This window comes from Manacus candei, unplaced genomic scaffold (assembly GCF_025592945.1).
Source record: "Manacus candei isolate 608988 ecotype Guabito, Panama unplaced genomic scaffold, ASM2559294v1 h1tg000023l, whole genome shotgun sequence".
Taxonomy (NCBI): Eukaryota; Metazoa; Chordata; class Aves; order Passeriformes; family Pipridae; genus Manacus; species Manacus candei.
In genome coordinates this window covers 9,007,088-9,023,858 of record NW_026138071.1, presented here as the reverse complement: position 1 = coordinate 9,023,858, position 16,771 = coordinate 9,007,088, and the positions used below count along the sequence as shown (strand labels likewise).

Below are 16,771 nucleotides of genomic sequence, written 5' to 3'. Positions count from 1 at the left end.
ATTTTAGGAAGTAAAAGCAAAACTACGTAGTTCTGTACTGTCTGTTGTGGTGGGTTTTTTTAATATATTTCTGGAAAAGAAATTTAAGCCAATGGAGATGGATAAGGTTTTTAATGTTAATCTTAGCATGGTAAAGGTTAGTTTCTCAGAGAAAGGAAAGGCTAAAAACATGTGGGCTATTCCTTGTAGTTCTTAGCCCTGTAGCTGCTTCTGTTTATTATGAGGCAGTCTGAAAGTATTGATTTCAGCTTTTTTAATATGAAAAATACAGGAGCCTGCTTAATTTTTTAATTAAAAAAAATGCCTAAACTATGTGGACTGGCTTCTCTAAGATCATTGGAAATAATTTATTGCAGGCAAAAAAGGCAATAAAAATTGCAGTGGAAAAAAAAAAACATAATAAAAAAATATGCAGAAAGGAGAAATGAGTAGATGTAATAAACTTTGCATCATTTTATTAACTAGTGATGATCCAAAGGTCCAAGAATGCTTAGTATGTGTGAATGAAGTTTAGAGTAGAAGAGTCCTGTCCTTAAGGTCAAATGTGTATTTGCTTTAGGCCATTCTCATGAGGAGTGTCTCCCTGTATTGCTCAGCTCTATAGGGTGTGTTCTGCCCACAGCTCCAACAGCACATGATATTTCTCACTGAAACAAATAAGGTCTAGTGATGGCCAGAAAGTGTAAAGAGCTCTACTTCTTTCTTCTGTTTTCTTTGGTATTGCTGCATGTGGAGATCAAATGCAGAAAAGCACCAAAAAGGGCTATCACCCCTAAGGAATGTGGAGAGAGAAAAGAACTGAGTCTTTGAGGCATAACTCTTCCAAAGATTCCCCTTAGGACAGTCACCTGATAGTGCACCCCTTAACCTGAGCTAAAACTTATTATTTTCCTTAGGCATAAGACCTAAATGATTAAGATAGATTTTAGATAGCAAAATCTCATAAATATATGAAAATGTTAGCTGAATTGTTTGTCTACTGGGCTCTCTGAACAACAGACACGCAGCAAAATATATGTGGAGAAAATGTTAGCATACATAGCATGTATAGCTATAGTCCAGTGTCCAGTAACCATTTATAAATGAGTTGAAAATGTGTGAATTTTCATCCTCAGGTATGGAGGACCTTGCAGTCAGAACGTGAAGGAAACATTTAGCATTAGCTGGATAACCTATCTTGCAAGCAAAGAGGGAATTATTGTTGCTCTAGTGGATGGCAGAGGGACAGCTTATCAAGGTGACAAAATTTTGCATGCAGTATATCGAAGACTTGGAGTCTATGAAGTGGAAGACCAAATCTCAGCAGTGAAGTAAGTAGACTATCTCCCTGTAAAACTGTTGTACTTACATGTCTAGAAGTAGTAATGTGAAAAAAAAATATTAAATTCTCAGCCTTTCTTCTGAAGAGCTGAGATCTTCAGGAAATAACACTTGTAAAAATAAAATATTACTGTTTGCTTCATGTCAGTGAGATTTTGGGTGGTATGAAGTCCATATACCACTAAGTCCACATCTGGACCTCACCACTTCCATTGTGTTAGAGCATCATCAAAAGCTTCAATCCTAGGCCTAAGGAAATACAAGTGAAAGTGGTGAGAGGTAAGCCAATGTATTATCCATTATCCTGAAGTTTTCCCTGTAGGGCAAACCTACCTCAGTGACCATAGAGATCCACAATGATTATCTAAAGTCAAATGTGAAGTTTGTAGCAAAACCGAACCTGCCACAAACCTTCTAAAGGTCAGTTAGTCATAAACTTGCATGCTGTGCTATGCATAAACTTGCATTATAGGATAGTTAAGAACAACAGAAAGTGCCTGAGGTCCCCAATAGGTGTTCCCCAACAGCTGCTCCTTTGAATCAAAACACTTAAAAGTGTTCCCAGAGAAAATAATTCCCTATGCAGAGTTTTGGGGAGGGAATGAAAGCTGAGGATTGTAAAGAAAGACTGACTGGTAATCTTACAGATGCAGTAGCACTGCTAAAGTGAGCAGTTAATTTGTTAATTTTTTAAGTGTTAATTTGAACCCCACAGAGATGAGTACAAGGCAGGAATATGGAATTTAGTCTAGCCTAAGGAATTTGGCCCAGCAGAGTATGGATAGATTTCCAGGTGCAACAGTAAGTACCCTCTTTCCTTCAGACCCGAGTACCTTAGCTAGAAATTGGATGTAGCAATCCAGGCCTTCACAGCTTTCTCTGCTTGTTTGAGAACACTGCCTGTACTTAAAAGTGTGTGTGAGGAGGATATCTGCTCCTTCCTCTTTCTGCCTTGTGATAATTTGTTTCCTACTCAATGATATAAACACACCATTTTCCCTTTCAGTGATAAATGAAACAGAATAGCTGTATATCATGTCAGGTTTTTTCTATTAATCTATTATTTTATTTTCTTTATTGAAAGTTTAGGAAGAGTGGCATACTTTAAAATATCACAAGAATGGTTTTTCATTACTCTGAATCATCACTCAGACATGAAATGTCAGAGACAGAGGGAACCTAAACTGATTCTGCAATTGCAAAATCTGCTGAGACAGGCCATGAAGAAATGACCTCAGTTTTCACACTTTCCAGTTTTCTGTCAGCACCTAAACTAAATTTTTATTCAGTTAAATGTAGTGCATTCCATCTTCCTGATCTAACACATGGTTTAAGATGCATGATTTTTAGAGAGGACTCTATACTCTAGAGGGAAGTTCTTGGAATGGCTTTTACTGTTGGAGGAGCCCTGGGGATTAAGATAGTAATGTAGCAAAACTGATTCATTTTTTTGCTTTTCTAACTTTGTCCCACCCAGACAGTGTCCTGAATTTTGGCTGTTGTCAGTCACTCGTGCTTGTCCTAATAAATAAGGCTAATATGTGTCCTGGGATATATCTGAACCTATTTGGTTTATCTGTCACTGTCAAACCTTTATGTTCTTTTGCCTCATGTCTTTTCTTTGCTGTTAATAATACCTCTCTAGAAATACAATCTTCAGACTCTGATGCAGGATATTTTAGGACACCTAATATTTATTATTCTCTTTAACCTGTTTGACTGTATTTCAAGCTCATTACCTACTTGGAGTGTTAGAAGATATTTTCCTCCTTATTGTTTTTTATTATTATTATTTTATTATTTCTCCAGGGAATCCCTAATCTCAGAGGCTGATACTGTGCCTCTCGAGAAATAAGAGGGTAAATAACCAGGTGGATTTTAAGTATAGGAAAAAAGAATTATTTTGCCAAGAAGCCAGATGAGAAGAGTCCTCACCCACTGGAACAAAAATTATTATGATGAAAGTATTAATTTCAGTATTTTTTCTTCTTTCAGGAAAAATTCTTCCCTTTCCTCTGAAATACCTATTAATTGAATAATTGTTGCTTTGTAGAAATCAGACATGCTATGCTGTATATCAGTTTGCACAAATTGGTGGAATGTGTGGAAAAAATAGAAGAAGGACTATTTTTTGCTATTTTTTATAGTATTAGCAATCTTTTGTAATAATTCATTTATTTCTATGATTTTCTTTTCCACAGAAAATTTATAGAAATGGGCTTTATTGATGAGAAACGAATAGCAATATGGGGCTGGGTAAGTAAGTGATTGAGTTTTTTGTATCTAGCTTTAAATAATCTTGCAGTATAATTTTTTTAACTCTTCCTTATTCTGTATGAAGTTTCTTCTACCCATGCATAATGGTATTACCAAAGGGGATAGTTCCTATTGGTGCTTATGTACTTACTATTGCAACAGTGCAAGCCCTCAAAAAGGAATCTTTGGCAGCTCAAGAGGGAATTTTGAAAAGCTTATGTCTAATACATTGTTTGGACTTTAAGTGAAGCCAAATTGAGATGTTTTAATTGGCTTCACTTTTAACTTAGGGACTTACTGGCATGGTTTCAAAATTCAAGTATTGTCTGTTCTCATCCGAGATTAAAATAATGAGAAAAGTCCTATGACTATCTCTCATGAGAAAATGTGACCCTTGCATCATTCTGAGTCACTGTGTACTTTTCTGTAATGGTCAGTAGGGATGAATGTGGGTCTGAGACGTTTTCAACTTTGATAGCTTCACCAAGAAGTGGAAAAATTGAACAGTATGGGAGTTATTTCAAATTATTAGCTTTGTAACACTCCCAGAACCTTTAATAGACAAATGTACTGCAAGTCTTTATTAATAAATGGACATATTCCACTGCCCTGAGGCACTAAGAAATAGAGTAGCATACCTCAAGTACAAATTTTAGGATAGCACTGCATTCTAATAGGACAAAAATAAATTATTGGAATAGTTGGAGTTGTTTTTCTATGCTGTCAACTTCAAAGTAGGACCATTCATAAAAATGAGATGCAGAGCTATTAGTGGTTTTAATGGGAGAACTGAAGCCATCTTCAGTGACGGCACAAATGCCCCGCAGCCCCTTTAGAGAGATTTTTAAGATGTTTATGCTGGTGTTATGCTGCACGCAAAAAACAGGATTATCCCGAAGATGCTGCTGATGAGGGATCGCTTCCTGTAGCTGGTGCTGAATCCGTTGGTGCTGGATCTGCTGCTGGTTGAGCTGGGAGGGAAACTTCTTGGTGGATCCTCACTAATCTGGACGGTATCCATCTTGGACCTGCTCCTGTGGAGACACAAGCATGTCCTCTCCCCCAAACAATTAGAGGGACAGGACCAAGCCATTCTCCTGTCAGGATATCTTTGTATTTTACCTTAGCTTCCCCTGTTTTTAATTTTCCAGCTCCAAAATGATGTCCAACAGGTGAAACATCCTCATGCAGCCTATTTAAGAAATTGAGGACATACAATGCCTTGTTTAAACATTCTGATGGAGAGAGACCTACAGTTGTTTTTTCTTGTTTTTTCAGCATATCTTTTAAGGATTTGTGAGTTCTCTCTACTATTGCTTGACCCTGTGGAGAGTGAGGAATGCCAGTGGTGTGAACTATTCCCCACATATTGAAAAATTCTTTAAGGGAAGCAGAAATGTATGACGGGGCATTATCCGTCTTAATTTGTTTTGGAACGCCCATTATGGCAAATGCTGAGAGAAAATGTCTTTTAACATCTTTAGCTTTTTCTCCTGTATGTGCTGTGGCAACAATGAGTCCTGAGCAAGTGTCTACTGACACATGTATATATTTTAACCTGCCAAATCGTGGTATATGTGTAACATCTGATTGCCAGAGATCTAAGGGGCTAAGGCCTCTTGGATTAACTCCTTCAGATTTCACTGGAGTTACCAACTGACAGTCTGGACATGCAGACGCAATGGCTTTGGCTTGAGAGGTAGATAACTGAAACATCTTTTTCAGTGATATAGAATTTTGGTGAAAAAAGTTATGAGAAATTTTGGCTTTTTCAAAATTGTTAGGTGTAGGTGTTGTGTTAACTGGGAAAGCTGAATTTGCTGCTTTATCTGCCACAGCGTTCCCTTCTGTAAGTGGGCCTGGGAGGCATGTATGTGATCTAATGTGAGTGATATAGAAAGGATGTTTCCTCTGTTGGATTACCAGTAACAATGTTTTAAACAGGGTAAACAGCCTTTGATTGTTCAAATCTTTCAAATAACTATTTTCTATGCGACTCACAACTCCTACAACATAGGCAGAATCTGATACCAAATTCAGAGGCTGTGGAAAAAGTTGGAACGCTCTTACCACTGCTGAGAGTTCAGCAATCTGAGATGAACCTTCAACTTGATGAACATCTGTTTTCCATTCTCCTTTTTCAAACCAGGCTACCACTGCATTACTAGACTTCCCTGATCCATCTGTGAAGGCTGTCACAGCTTTCTTCAAAGGGCTAGTAGAAAAGTTATTTCTCAGTCTGGGTTGAGAGATGGAAAGAAACTGCAGAAAAGGAATTGCTGGTAGATGGGTTATCAGTTTGCCTGTCAAATCTGACATAATCAGTTGAAAATCAAACAGATGCAAATCATAATAACGCAATTGAGATTTTGACAGTGGAACATAAAGAAAATCTGGGTCTTTCCCAGACAGTTCTAACATTCGGAGCTTGCCTTTGTGACAGACTTTTGCAAGCATTTCAGGCAAAGTAACAATTGTTTTTGAAAACTGGTGACTGAGAAATACCCATTCCCACAAAAGAAATTTTTTGTTTTCTGAGTCTAATTGTCCTATTACAGCAAAGGGCTGTTTTGGTCCACGAAAGATTAGCAATGCAGTAGGTAATCCTTCTACTCTCCTGTTTACCTGTTGTTCTGAAATTTTCTGATTGATCATTTCAATAATATTTTTTGCTTCTGGTGTCAAGCGACGAGGAGAAGTTAGTTCTGCTTCTCCCTTAAGGAGTTGAAACAAAGGGGCTAAAAAATCTGTTGAGAAACCAAAAAAGGATCGTATCCAATTGAGATTTCCCAAAAGAGACTGCAGATCATTTAATGTTTTTATTTTGGTGGGCAAGGTTACTGCTTGAGGCCTAAATGTTCTCTCTTCTATTATCAGACCAAGGTACTTCCACGGGGAGATTTTTTGCTCTTTTTCTGGGGCTATTTCTAACCCATGATTACTCAGGGTTTTTTTGACAGATTTATGTACCAATGTCAATTTGTCAATATTAGAGGCGCTAATTGGGGATATTGGGGGAAACCTCCAGGTATATAAGGGAATATGCCGGGTCTGCTCCTTACCTGAATGTCGTCAGGAAGGTTGAAGTACTCAAAACAGGATGCTCTCTTGTGGTGATGCAGCCTGCTAGTACTTTTGCTGCTTAGACTCCGGATCCGCCGTTGCTACACAAACTACTCCCGTTTGTGCGTTAGGACTGCTATAATCTTCACAGAAGAGTTGAAACAATCTTGGCCTCCTCACACGGGGCACCAATTACGGCGGATTGGAGATATTGGGGGAAACCTCCAGGCCTTACGCTGCTTGCCCCATTACCTGCGAGGTGAATGCCCTTCCCCCCACCCCTGCACGTGGCCCGGTGACCTCGCAAGAAGCACACACAGACCACCTGGGAGGGACGGGCGAAAGAGGAAGTTTATTGTGGGGTTGGGGTTTATAAGGCTTTTAGGAGGGTCAAAGGGGACCAATCACAAGTTCAGGGTCACACAAAAGAAACCATCAGGTAAGGGGTCAACAGCCAATAGGAAGGGGTTAACAGGGAACCAATGGGACACCTCGGGACACCTTGTGTGGAAGACAATAGCTTCACAGGGGGGTGTTGGGAAGAGGGAGACAGTGACACTGCAGAAAATACACAAACATGTTGAGACATGTTCAAACTACAGTAAAAGCTTCTGTTTCCATAGGGTTTGAGCTGTTTTCCTCACCAGTCCATCTCTGACAGGACTTTTTCCATACTGTGTATGGCAAGTTCCTTGCTACATGTTTAGGCCATTTGACTCAGTTGTTCATGTTTATTGTGAAGGGCTGAATCAAGAATGCATAGGCAGAACTGCTGCCCTGCCTCCCACCCAGCTTCAGCATAACTTAATTATACTGTATGGGAGAACAAGCTGATAAGCAACACCTGAGGGTGTCATGGATTAGGGATGGTACTGTCAGGAATGCTAAAGGGAGTTGGAGGCCACACTTAGTCCTTCTCTGAGTAAATTAGTAGCAGCTATCCAGCAGTAACAGGTTGCACCAACTAAAAAAACTTACAGAGTAAACTGGTATGTTAGACACTAATTAACATTGTCCAATATTTTTCTCCACATACATGTTTGTTTTTCTCTAGTTATCATCCAGAAAGACCTCTTATTTCATTCTCTTTAACTGCCTGTCTTTGCCAGGAGAATTATTCTGATCTTTCCCTGTTTGGTTTGTTTATTTTTGCTGGGGTTTGTTTATTTGTTTTTGTTGGCCCAGTTTCATTGTAAGAGGTTTGCTCAGAAACATTCTAGAGGATGGATCTTTTAAGTTTCAGTTCAACTCTAAATAAAGAAATTGCCTGATCTTAGATAGCATGTGAGCAGGGTTGCTAAAATCTTTCTATGAAGTTTCTACCAACTAATATTTAAATTACTTTGATCAGACACTGCTGTAACACCAGGATAAAACAGGTAACAGGATAAAACAGATGAAATTAAGTGACACAGACACTTAAAAGTGTTTAATTCTAGAGTAACATTAGATAATTTAAGGCCACATGAAAATATTTTAAGTCACATCATATTTTATTTCACCACAGTGTTTCCAGAACCAACTAAGAGCTTGCACATATCTAAAACATTGTATCCCAGTAGCAGATATATTAAAATGATGGCACTACTGACAAACCTATCAGTGTTTTTTCCATTTTTCTTTCTATTTATTATACCATTTCCTGGTCCATAAGCTTTGAAAGGAGTTGAAAGATGTTTCCTTATTTATAGCCTGCAGCTTGACAGATACGCATGAATTTGTACTTTCAGTCTAACCAAACTTTTCAGGACGGCAAAAGCTCTTAAATAACCCCTAAAGCAATTCAGGTTGTGAACTCTATCTCTCTGCCTGTTACAGCGAATAGATTTATCTGCCCAATCCTAATCCTTTGCTTTATAGCCTTGTGGACTGATTTTTAAAAAGATCAAATGAGCAGATCAAATGAGCAGGAAAAATTCTATGAATTGGTGTTTCTATTACCATATCCCTCACTAGCATTTCAAGCTGGAGTGTCAAGAGAAGAGAAGAACTAACTTAACTTTTTTACAAAAAAAATGTGTAGTAGTTTTGCTTATTTCCCTTAATCTATCATATGCTACTGAGATAATCTTCAGAATTGTTCATGACACACCCCATATTTTTATCCTTCCCTCCATTCCAAAGTAAACAAAACCCCACTATTTCCCAAAGACCTTACATGAGCTTTTCCAGCCTCGGTTCCATGTGCTATGGAGAGCCAAACCAAAGGCTTTTTATTTACAGTATTTTCCTGTCTCAGAAATTAGCCCCACACAGTTTCACAGATCTATTCTGATAGCCAGGCTTACTTACTAGAGCTACTATTTATTTATTTACCTACCTAACTTCTGGCTATGAACTTATTCTTCCTTTCTGGGTCTCAGTTTGAGGAATCAGGCCAGAGAATAATAACAGGAACAGTGGCAGGCAGTAGAGGGGAATTGCTCCAACTTCGAGTTCTCAAGTAGCTGAGTCTGTTAGTACTGATGATTGTGTTGGTTCAATATGCCAATCACTATCAATAACTAGGTAGTTTGTTAAGGGAGGGAAAAACCTATAACTCTTCTTGAGGTGAACATTGAAAGGATGAGAGGCAGAGAACACAAGTTGTCATAAGGGAAGTTTTCTTTAGGTTTTAGGAAAAGAAAGTTATGAAAACAGGGATCACTGATGAAGTGGATTGAGTAGGGAGGCTGTATAAAATGGATGTGACTGATTGACCTCATTTAAATCTGAAGTTAGCCCCATTTTGAGATATAGGTTGCATTAGATTACCATGAAAGACCCTACCAACTTAAATTTTTCTTTGAATAAGTGATAATAAGAGCAGTATCCTGTGATATGCATTGAAGAAGAAACAAAAAAGAAGTGATTCAATAAAATTGTCTAATCTGTCTCACAAGGAGTCACATCAGATCCATTTAAAATCACTGATTTGTTTTTAAAAAAAGCTTTTATTGCTTTGTCTGCTATGCATTCAAAGCAAAATATTTACTTTGGAATTGATTTATATGAGTTTGATTCTTCACCAGTAATTTTAAACTGTCTGTGATTTCTCCTTAGTCCTATGGTGGGTATGTAACTTCTTTGGCACTTGGATCTGGCAGTGGAGTATTTAAATGTGGAATGGCTGTGGCTCCTGTTTCCAGCTGGGAATATTACGGTATGGAAACTGATCGTAAATACTGATTTGGAAAGCAAGATGTAGCATTTAATGGCTTCTTAAATGAAATCATTGCAGGAGACTGGTGATTTGAAATGTAAAGATGTTGAAATTACTTAGACATAAAACTCTTAAGACCTTAACTTTAATGTTTTCCTTGCTGAAAATAACTCACTGCAACTGGCAGTTTGGAACAGACTTTGTTACATAGAAGAAGGTATGCCCCAGTAATTCCATATGCACATCTGTAACAGTAAGTGTGTAAAGCCCTCTCGATAAACTGCTATAGTAAGGAGTGATCTTCCTAAAAATCCTATTAAAACAGTATCACTGAATTCAGAAGCAGCTGAACTGATTTTTCTGCCAGTAATGGAATCACAGTGCACTTCAGATACTCAGATGACCTCTGTCAGGAATCAGTATCTCTGAAGACTGCAAGGTTATTTCCCAAAAGCAGTGGAAAAGAGAGGGGCTTTTGTGTCTGATATAATTTTTTAAAAATTAAATATTTTTCCCTTTAAATGTTTCTCAGCCACACGCTCTGTGTTGTTGTGTTATGATACGTATTTTTATTTATGTTTATGGAATTAGGCTCCAAACTGTTCAGAGGAAACAACTCTCAGAGTATACTCCCAAGGCCTTCCTGTGTGAATAAAACAGGCACATATTCATACTTGCCGACCTGTTAATCTTTTGGCATAGTGTAAAGGAACCTTAGTGTAAAAAAAAAACATGGCATGCATGTTTTCAATGAGTAAAATGTAGCACTTTGAACACATTTACTTAGCATATGGTCGTTTGCTAAGAAGTCTTGGTTATGAAAAAATTTTTTGGTTAAATGGAAAAGATTCCTTCCCTGACTGCTAGCACAGACATTCCTTGTATTTATGGTGTTTTGCAAACAAAGGGGGAAATATTTGTATGACACAGGAAGCATAGTCTTTATGTTTTCACAGGCATCAAGATTTTTTTTAAGACATTTTTACTCACGATCACAAAATTATTACCAAAATGCAGGCATAAAGCACTGTTTTTGCAGAAGTCCTTTAATAAAAGAAGAGTTATAAAAATTTGTCTAAGAATTAAAAATTGAATGCAGTTTTTTAGTTAAAGTAGATTAGATCTGCACCATTGCAATCTTCACTTCAGCTGAATTTTCAGGAGGAAGTTTAAGAATCTTGCTAAAAACATGTTGTAAAATCCAAACAGGCAAACGTACCTCTACTAAGGAAGGAAGGAAACAGGAGGAAGTCATGAGTCATAAGTTTTGGCAAACAGAGGGAAAACTACAGGATGCTACATATTTGAGTCTCTAAGTAGTATCAGTATATCAGAGAATGTACTGGCCCCATAGAGCTTCTAAATTCTGTCCCACAGTTTTAGACGCACAGATTCTGGACCATAATCTTTTCTCAGGAACCATCCCACCCCTCTCCATTTTGAGTCAGAGTTAGTAACAGCTGAACAGTTACAAGATGTAAAGGGAAATTCTATTCAGGGATAATGTATGTTAAAAGCATTAAATCTGTGACTGTTTGGTTAAAATTTATTTAAATTTATCTCCTTTTCCTTCTTTAATAATTGACAAGCTGAATCTTCCACTTAGTCATCATAATGCAATTCTGCTGACCTCTGTGAACTTGCTGTAGCTATACTGCTAGAAGAGAGTGGAGAATTTGGCTCAGAATACTGTAGAAATGCCAGCCATTCAGAAAGAGTCTATTTTATTGAAAACTTAAGCCCAATATGGTTGTTTGACACTGTGTTGACAACAGATATTGCACATTTTCTGTTTTCATGGAATGATAAAGGATTTTGATAAAAGATAGGCTACTTGGAGTTTTTGGTATGTAGTATATATATAAATTATCTTCAGAAGCCTTGTTTGGCTGATCTGGGAGACATAGTACACATCTCTAGCACTCAATGATAGCACATGTAAAGGATACATAATAAACCATGGGAACAAGAGTATATTGAGTCATTTTCCTTTTCTAGTAGGATTCTCATTTCTATTTTTTAACAAAATTATTCTAATACAGTGTATCAAACTGGACAACAAGATAGACAATCCCAATTTGTAATGATTACAATGGCAGTCACCTCTCTTTTGAAAGGGAAAGATGCCAGGTCTTCTTTGTCAGAAAGCCCTGACTCCGTTAAATAAATAAAATTCTTGTAATACTGCAGCTTGACTGCTCAATATGTGTCAGTTACTTTTTCAAGGCAAGGTCACAAAGAAAGTAATGTTCTGGTAGTGACAGCTGCTGTGTCAGTTTTCCATAAATTTTCATAACAGCTCTTAGTTAAAGTACAAATACCAAGGCAGCTCAAAGATAGATGTTCCTACCGATTTCATGGTGATAGATATTTTTCAGTTATTGACATATATTTTGTCAAATCTGTTAACAGTCTTTGCTGTAGTTAGAAAAAGGAATTGAACAGAGACCTGAACTGCAATGGGCCACTTTTTCAGTTCATGCCTGTATCCTTTCCAGCTCCTCCAGTTGCTGCATATAGACACTCAACAGGAAAAGGACAACATACATATCCATATTTACTGTATATAAAAATACAAATCCTCAAATACTTTTTTAAGGTATCAGAATTAGTCTATGTCATCTTTCCACCATGCACCTTTGTTGGCTTATTGGCTTATTAAATGACTTCTGGAGTTCAAGCCAATAACATAAAGCAGTATCAATTAATTGCCTTTATCCACAAAACCTTCTGTTGGTTCCACAGCTGAGTATTAAACCACTGTTTCTGCAAAGAAGAGAGAACAGTCATTAATTAGCCTTCTTAGTTGATTTTTTAAAATATGTTTAAATTTTGTATATTATGAGGAAACCAAGCTGAACAGAGACAGTTAAACATCATTTAATTTTCTATGTGTCACTGAAGGCACAAAAATATCTGTACTTTCTCTATCTATAGCTTTCTTCTTTAATTTCAGCATCTATCTACACGGAACGATTTATGGGTCTTCCTGTAGAGTCCGATAATCTTGAGAACTACAAGGTGAGAATTCTGTATGTGTTGATCTGAATTTGAATCACACTTCCATGGACAAGTAGAATTGTGAAGAAAGAAAATGACCCACCAAGTCTTATAGTGACAGTCCTGCAGTAGCTAAGCTACTGCTGTGAAATTCTTATCTCCATAATGAATTGTGGGTTTGTATTTATAAAGCCCAAAAATGCTAAATTGAAATCCTTATTTTCTCACTTGGATAAGTCAGACAGTTCTATCAGTGCAAACCATTACCCTAGGAAAGAACTCAAGTGAGAGAGAGGCACTAAATATCAAATACGTTTCTGATAGCGTAGAGATGCTTGTGATAGTATAGACAGAGAGCTGCAAGCCAAGCTTGCCCGTGGAGATTCACAGATTCATAGTTTGGAATTAACCTCTTAGATCATAGTCTAACCACTAACCTATCACTGCCAAGTCCACCACTAAACCATGTCCCCAGTGCCACTTCTACACATCTTTTAAATAACTCCAGGGATGGAGATGCAACCACTTCCCTGGGCAGCCTATTCCAATGCTTGAAAACTCTTTCCATGAAGAAGTTTTTTCTCATATCCAATCCAAACTTCCTCTGGCACAATTTGAGGCCATTTACTCTTGTCCTGTCACTGGTTGCCCAGGAGAAGAGGCCAACCCCCACCTGGCTACAACCTTCTTTCAGGTAGTCATAGAGAGCTATAAGGTCCCCCCTAAGCCACCTTTTCTCCAGGCTAAACACCCTCAGCTGTTCCTCATATGACTCACTCTCCAGACCCTTTACCAGTTTCACTGCCCTCCTCTGGACAATCTTCAGAACCTCCATATCTTTCTAGTCATGAGGTGTCCAAAACTGAACACAGGATTTGAGGTGTGGCCTCACCAGTACCAAGTACAGAGGAACAATCAATTCCCTAGTCCTGCTGGCCACACTATTTCTGATACAGGCTAGGATGCCTTTGGCCTTCTTGGCCACCTGGGCACAGGCTGGCTCATGTTCAGCTGCTGTTGACCAGCACCCCAGGGCCTTTTCTGCCAGGCAGCTTTCCAACCATTCTTACCCCCGGCCTGTAGTGCTACATGGGGTTGTTGTGCGCCAAGACCAGGACCTTGCGCTTGGCCTGATGCAGCTTGTTCAGATGCCTCTGCAGAGCCTAATATATATATATATATATATATATGGCTTCTCTTGTAATCTCAGATTGTTATGAAGTCACTGCTGTCATTATTTTGTCAGGTCAACTGTTTTGATTGTTTTTCTACAAGGTAATGAAAACCTTTTAGCAATGTGAGTGAATGATTTAAATTGAAGTTGCTGAACTATTCACTTTTCCTCTCAACAGAATTCAACTGTGATGGCAAGAGCAAAGAATTTCCAAAACGTGGAGTATCTTCTCATCCATGGAACAGCAGATGGTGAGGTTTGCAAATGGCAGAACAAACACAGAGCCAGAATCCCTTTGTTTGAAAAACATTAAGCATCTATCTGTGCCTTTGATTAGGGTCAGTACTTAGATCTTTGGTAGATTTCCATTTGACTTATTATAAGATGCTTTCTCATTCTTAGTAATGTCAATTGTATCACTTGATAATTAGTGGACACAACTTAATGCACTATAATTTTATGCTTTGTGGTATTTACACATTTCAACAGGCAATCTCTTTTTTTCCTTTTTTAGATAATGTACATTTTCAGAACTCAGCACAAATTGCAAAAGCTCTGGTTAATGCACAGGTGGATTTCCAGGCTATGGTAAATAATAGACTATTCATTTTGAGCAGTGGTTCATAACTTTATCAATAAGCTTATCTGACACTTGGCAATATTTTAATAACCCAGTTCAACTGAACATAATTCAAAATCTGGCAATTACTAGTGCATTTGTTACTCTTCATAAAAACAATTTCTCAATTTCTTCCCCAAAGGATTTGCCTGCACTTTTTTTTGCCTTGCCCTTTGCATGCTACCAGGATTTCCCCTTTGTCAAGAATAACTTGGAGGCTTTTAAAATGAGCCAGGGAAAAGAATAAGAATCCAGCCTCCTTATGAATGTTGTTGATAGCTAGTAAAGGAGATGAAAAGAGCTGGCTTCTGGGGCCAAAATCTCACTGGTTCTGATAGATTTTATCTTGAACTGGATTTGCCTGCCACAAGCATGAGGTGAAACAAGCAAAAAGGGTATAAGGTATCCAAAAAGTATATTCAGGATCAGGAAAATAAAAGTTCTCTGAAAAGCTTGCTTGGGGTAGCAGGCAAAGAGAGAACCATATAGGCAAGAGGTTACAGGATAGAAAGGAGGAATGAGTAGGGGGAAGGTAGTTCTGACCTACATGCTAACCTCTGCTTCTAAACCTTTTTTCTCAGGGCTATTAACCAAAGTGTTTGCTTGCTATCAAATATACTGGCCTTCTGCTTGAGTCCAGTTTCACAGGACCATGAACCCCCGGAAAAGGGATCACACATCTCCCTGTACTTGGGGTTTGTAGGCCCTTTTGTGTATTTTCTGCCTCCTTCACTAATATTGAGCAAATCTGGGTTATTCCTTAAGCATCTGGAATACTGTATGGAGTTGTAGTCATCCTGGTTCAGCTACAGTGGAATGGCAGATATTACTGAGAGTTAACATAATTTATATATGTATTTTATTTCCAGTACACTATTCACTATGTTCATGGCTCTGCTGTAATATTTGTATATTACAATATTTGTATATTAGGATATTTTTAATAGAATTCAAAAAAAATTAACTGAAAGTTTGTTGCTTAGAGCCCAGTATTTATTCCTAAGCAAGACTATGACCCCTATTGCCCAGGCTATGCAGCAGGTTGAGGACTTTTCATCCCTAAGGGCATCTCAAAGCTCTTTTGCCTGGCTTGATACAACTGACTTGTAAGTACTGAGGCAGTAACACTTACTCTTAGGTTACAGAAGGTTTAGAAACTTTTTCATCAAGAATATTAATATATTGGGCACATATGAAAAAACATATGAAAATATATGAAAAAAATTTTCGAGTCCCTCTGTTTTCTTGTGGCATTCACTTTCTCCTTTATGGTAAGAAAATACATTTCTTGTATTGCTTAACTCTGCAGAATTGAAAACATAACATAGGAGGTTTATGTTTTGGTTTTTTGGTTTTTTTTTTTCAGTGGTATACTGACCAGAACCATGGAATTCCAGGGCTTTCCAGCAAACATCTCTATACACATATGACCCACTTCCTAAAAAAATGTTTTTCTTTGTCTGAATAAGTAGGCTATTCAGAGCATCCTAAGGCATCTGAGACATCTCTGGGAGAATGCAATGGTAACAGTGCCCAAGTTATATAGTTTTCAGGTGAATTGATAGCAGGAACTTTGAAGTTTTAAACTCAATGTTTACATCCACTTTGGATATTATATATTACCAAATGTTATGGAAATACATGTTTTGACACATGTAACACCTGTTTGATAGAATAAATAAAATCAGAATGTAAAATGTCGTGTGCATTTATTGCCAACTTGCTTAAACTTACGTTCTGCAGTCCAAAGAAAGGTGTTTTGTTGCAAAGACACACTGTCAGATTAATATGTTTGCATTTGTTAACTATAACTGTAAAATGGGAAAGGACAAAGAAAGCAGTACAAGTACCTAATTAGCATCCTAACAAGAACCAGTTTCTCAAAATTCATTTCCAATTTCTTGAAAAGAATCCAAGTGGGTATAGCTGAAGTTTGGATACTTTTTGAGAGTATTGAATGCTGTGTTCAAATTTTATTCAACTCTTATCTGAAACCTTGATTCTGCAAAACTCTCAGTGTTCAGGTTTAAACATGAAAGCAGGACATTCATGATAACTATTTTATCTCAGTGTTTTTTCTCCCTGTATTCAAAATATGCAAGCCATATTTGCCTGTTTTTAATCTCTAATCATCACCTCAGCATTCAAATTAATCTCAGTGTCATTCATCCCAGACTGAAGGGGAAGGATAAAAGGA

General features: G+C 37.7%; 1 protein-coding gene across 2 annotated transcripts in view; it reads left to right on the top strand.

The window, feature by feature from the left end:
* Nucleotides 1-16,242, top strand: part of LOC127470840 (prolyl endopeptidase FAP-like) — a 40,905-nt gene extending 24,663 nt beyond the window's left edge. Inside the window, exons 20-26 of one of the 2 annotated variants that reach the window (XM_051786812.1) lie at nt 1,116-1,310; nt 3,522-3,576; nt 9,682-9,781; nt 12,738-12,802; nt 14,134-14,206; nt 14,470-14,543; nt 15,941-16,242. In XM_051786812.1, the coding sequence (XP_051642772.1) occupies nt 1,116-1,310; nt 3,522-3,576; nt 9,682-9,781; nt 12,738-12,802; nt 14,134-14,206; nt 14,470-14,543; nt 15,941-16,042 (664 nt within the window). In that variant the 3' untranslated portion in view covers nt 16,043-16,242. The remainder of the gene's footprint in view (nt 1-1,115; nt 1,311-3,521; nt 3,577-9,681; nt 9,782-12,737; nt 12,803-14,133; nt 14,207-14,469; nt 14,544-15,940) is intronic. The other variant, XM_051786813.1, reaches the window with a different exon arrangement.
* Nucleotides 16,243-16,771: the final 529 nt, after the last annotated feature.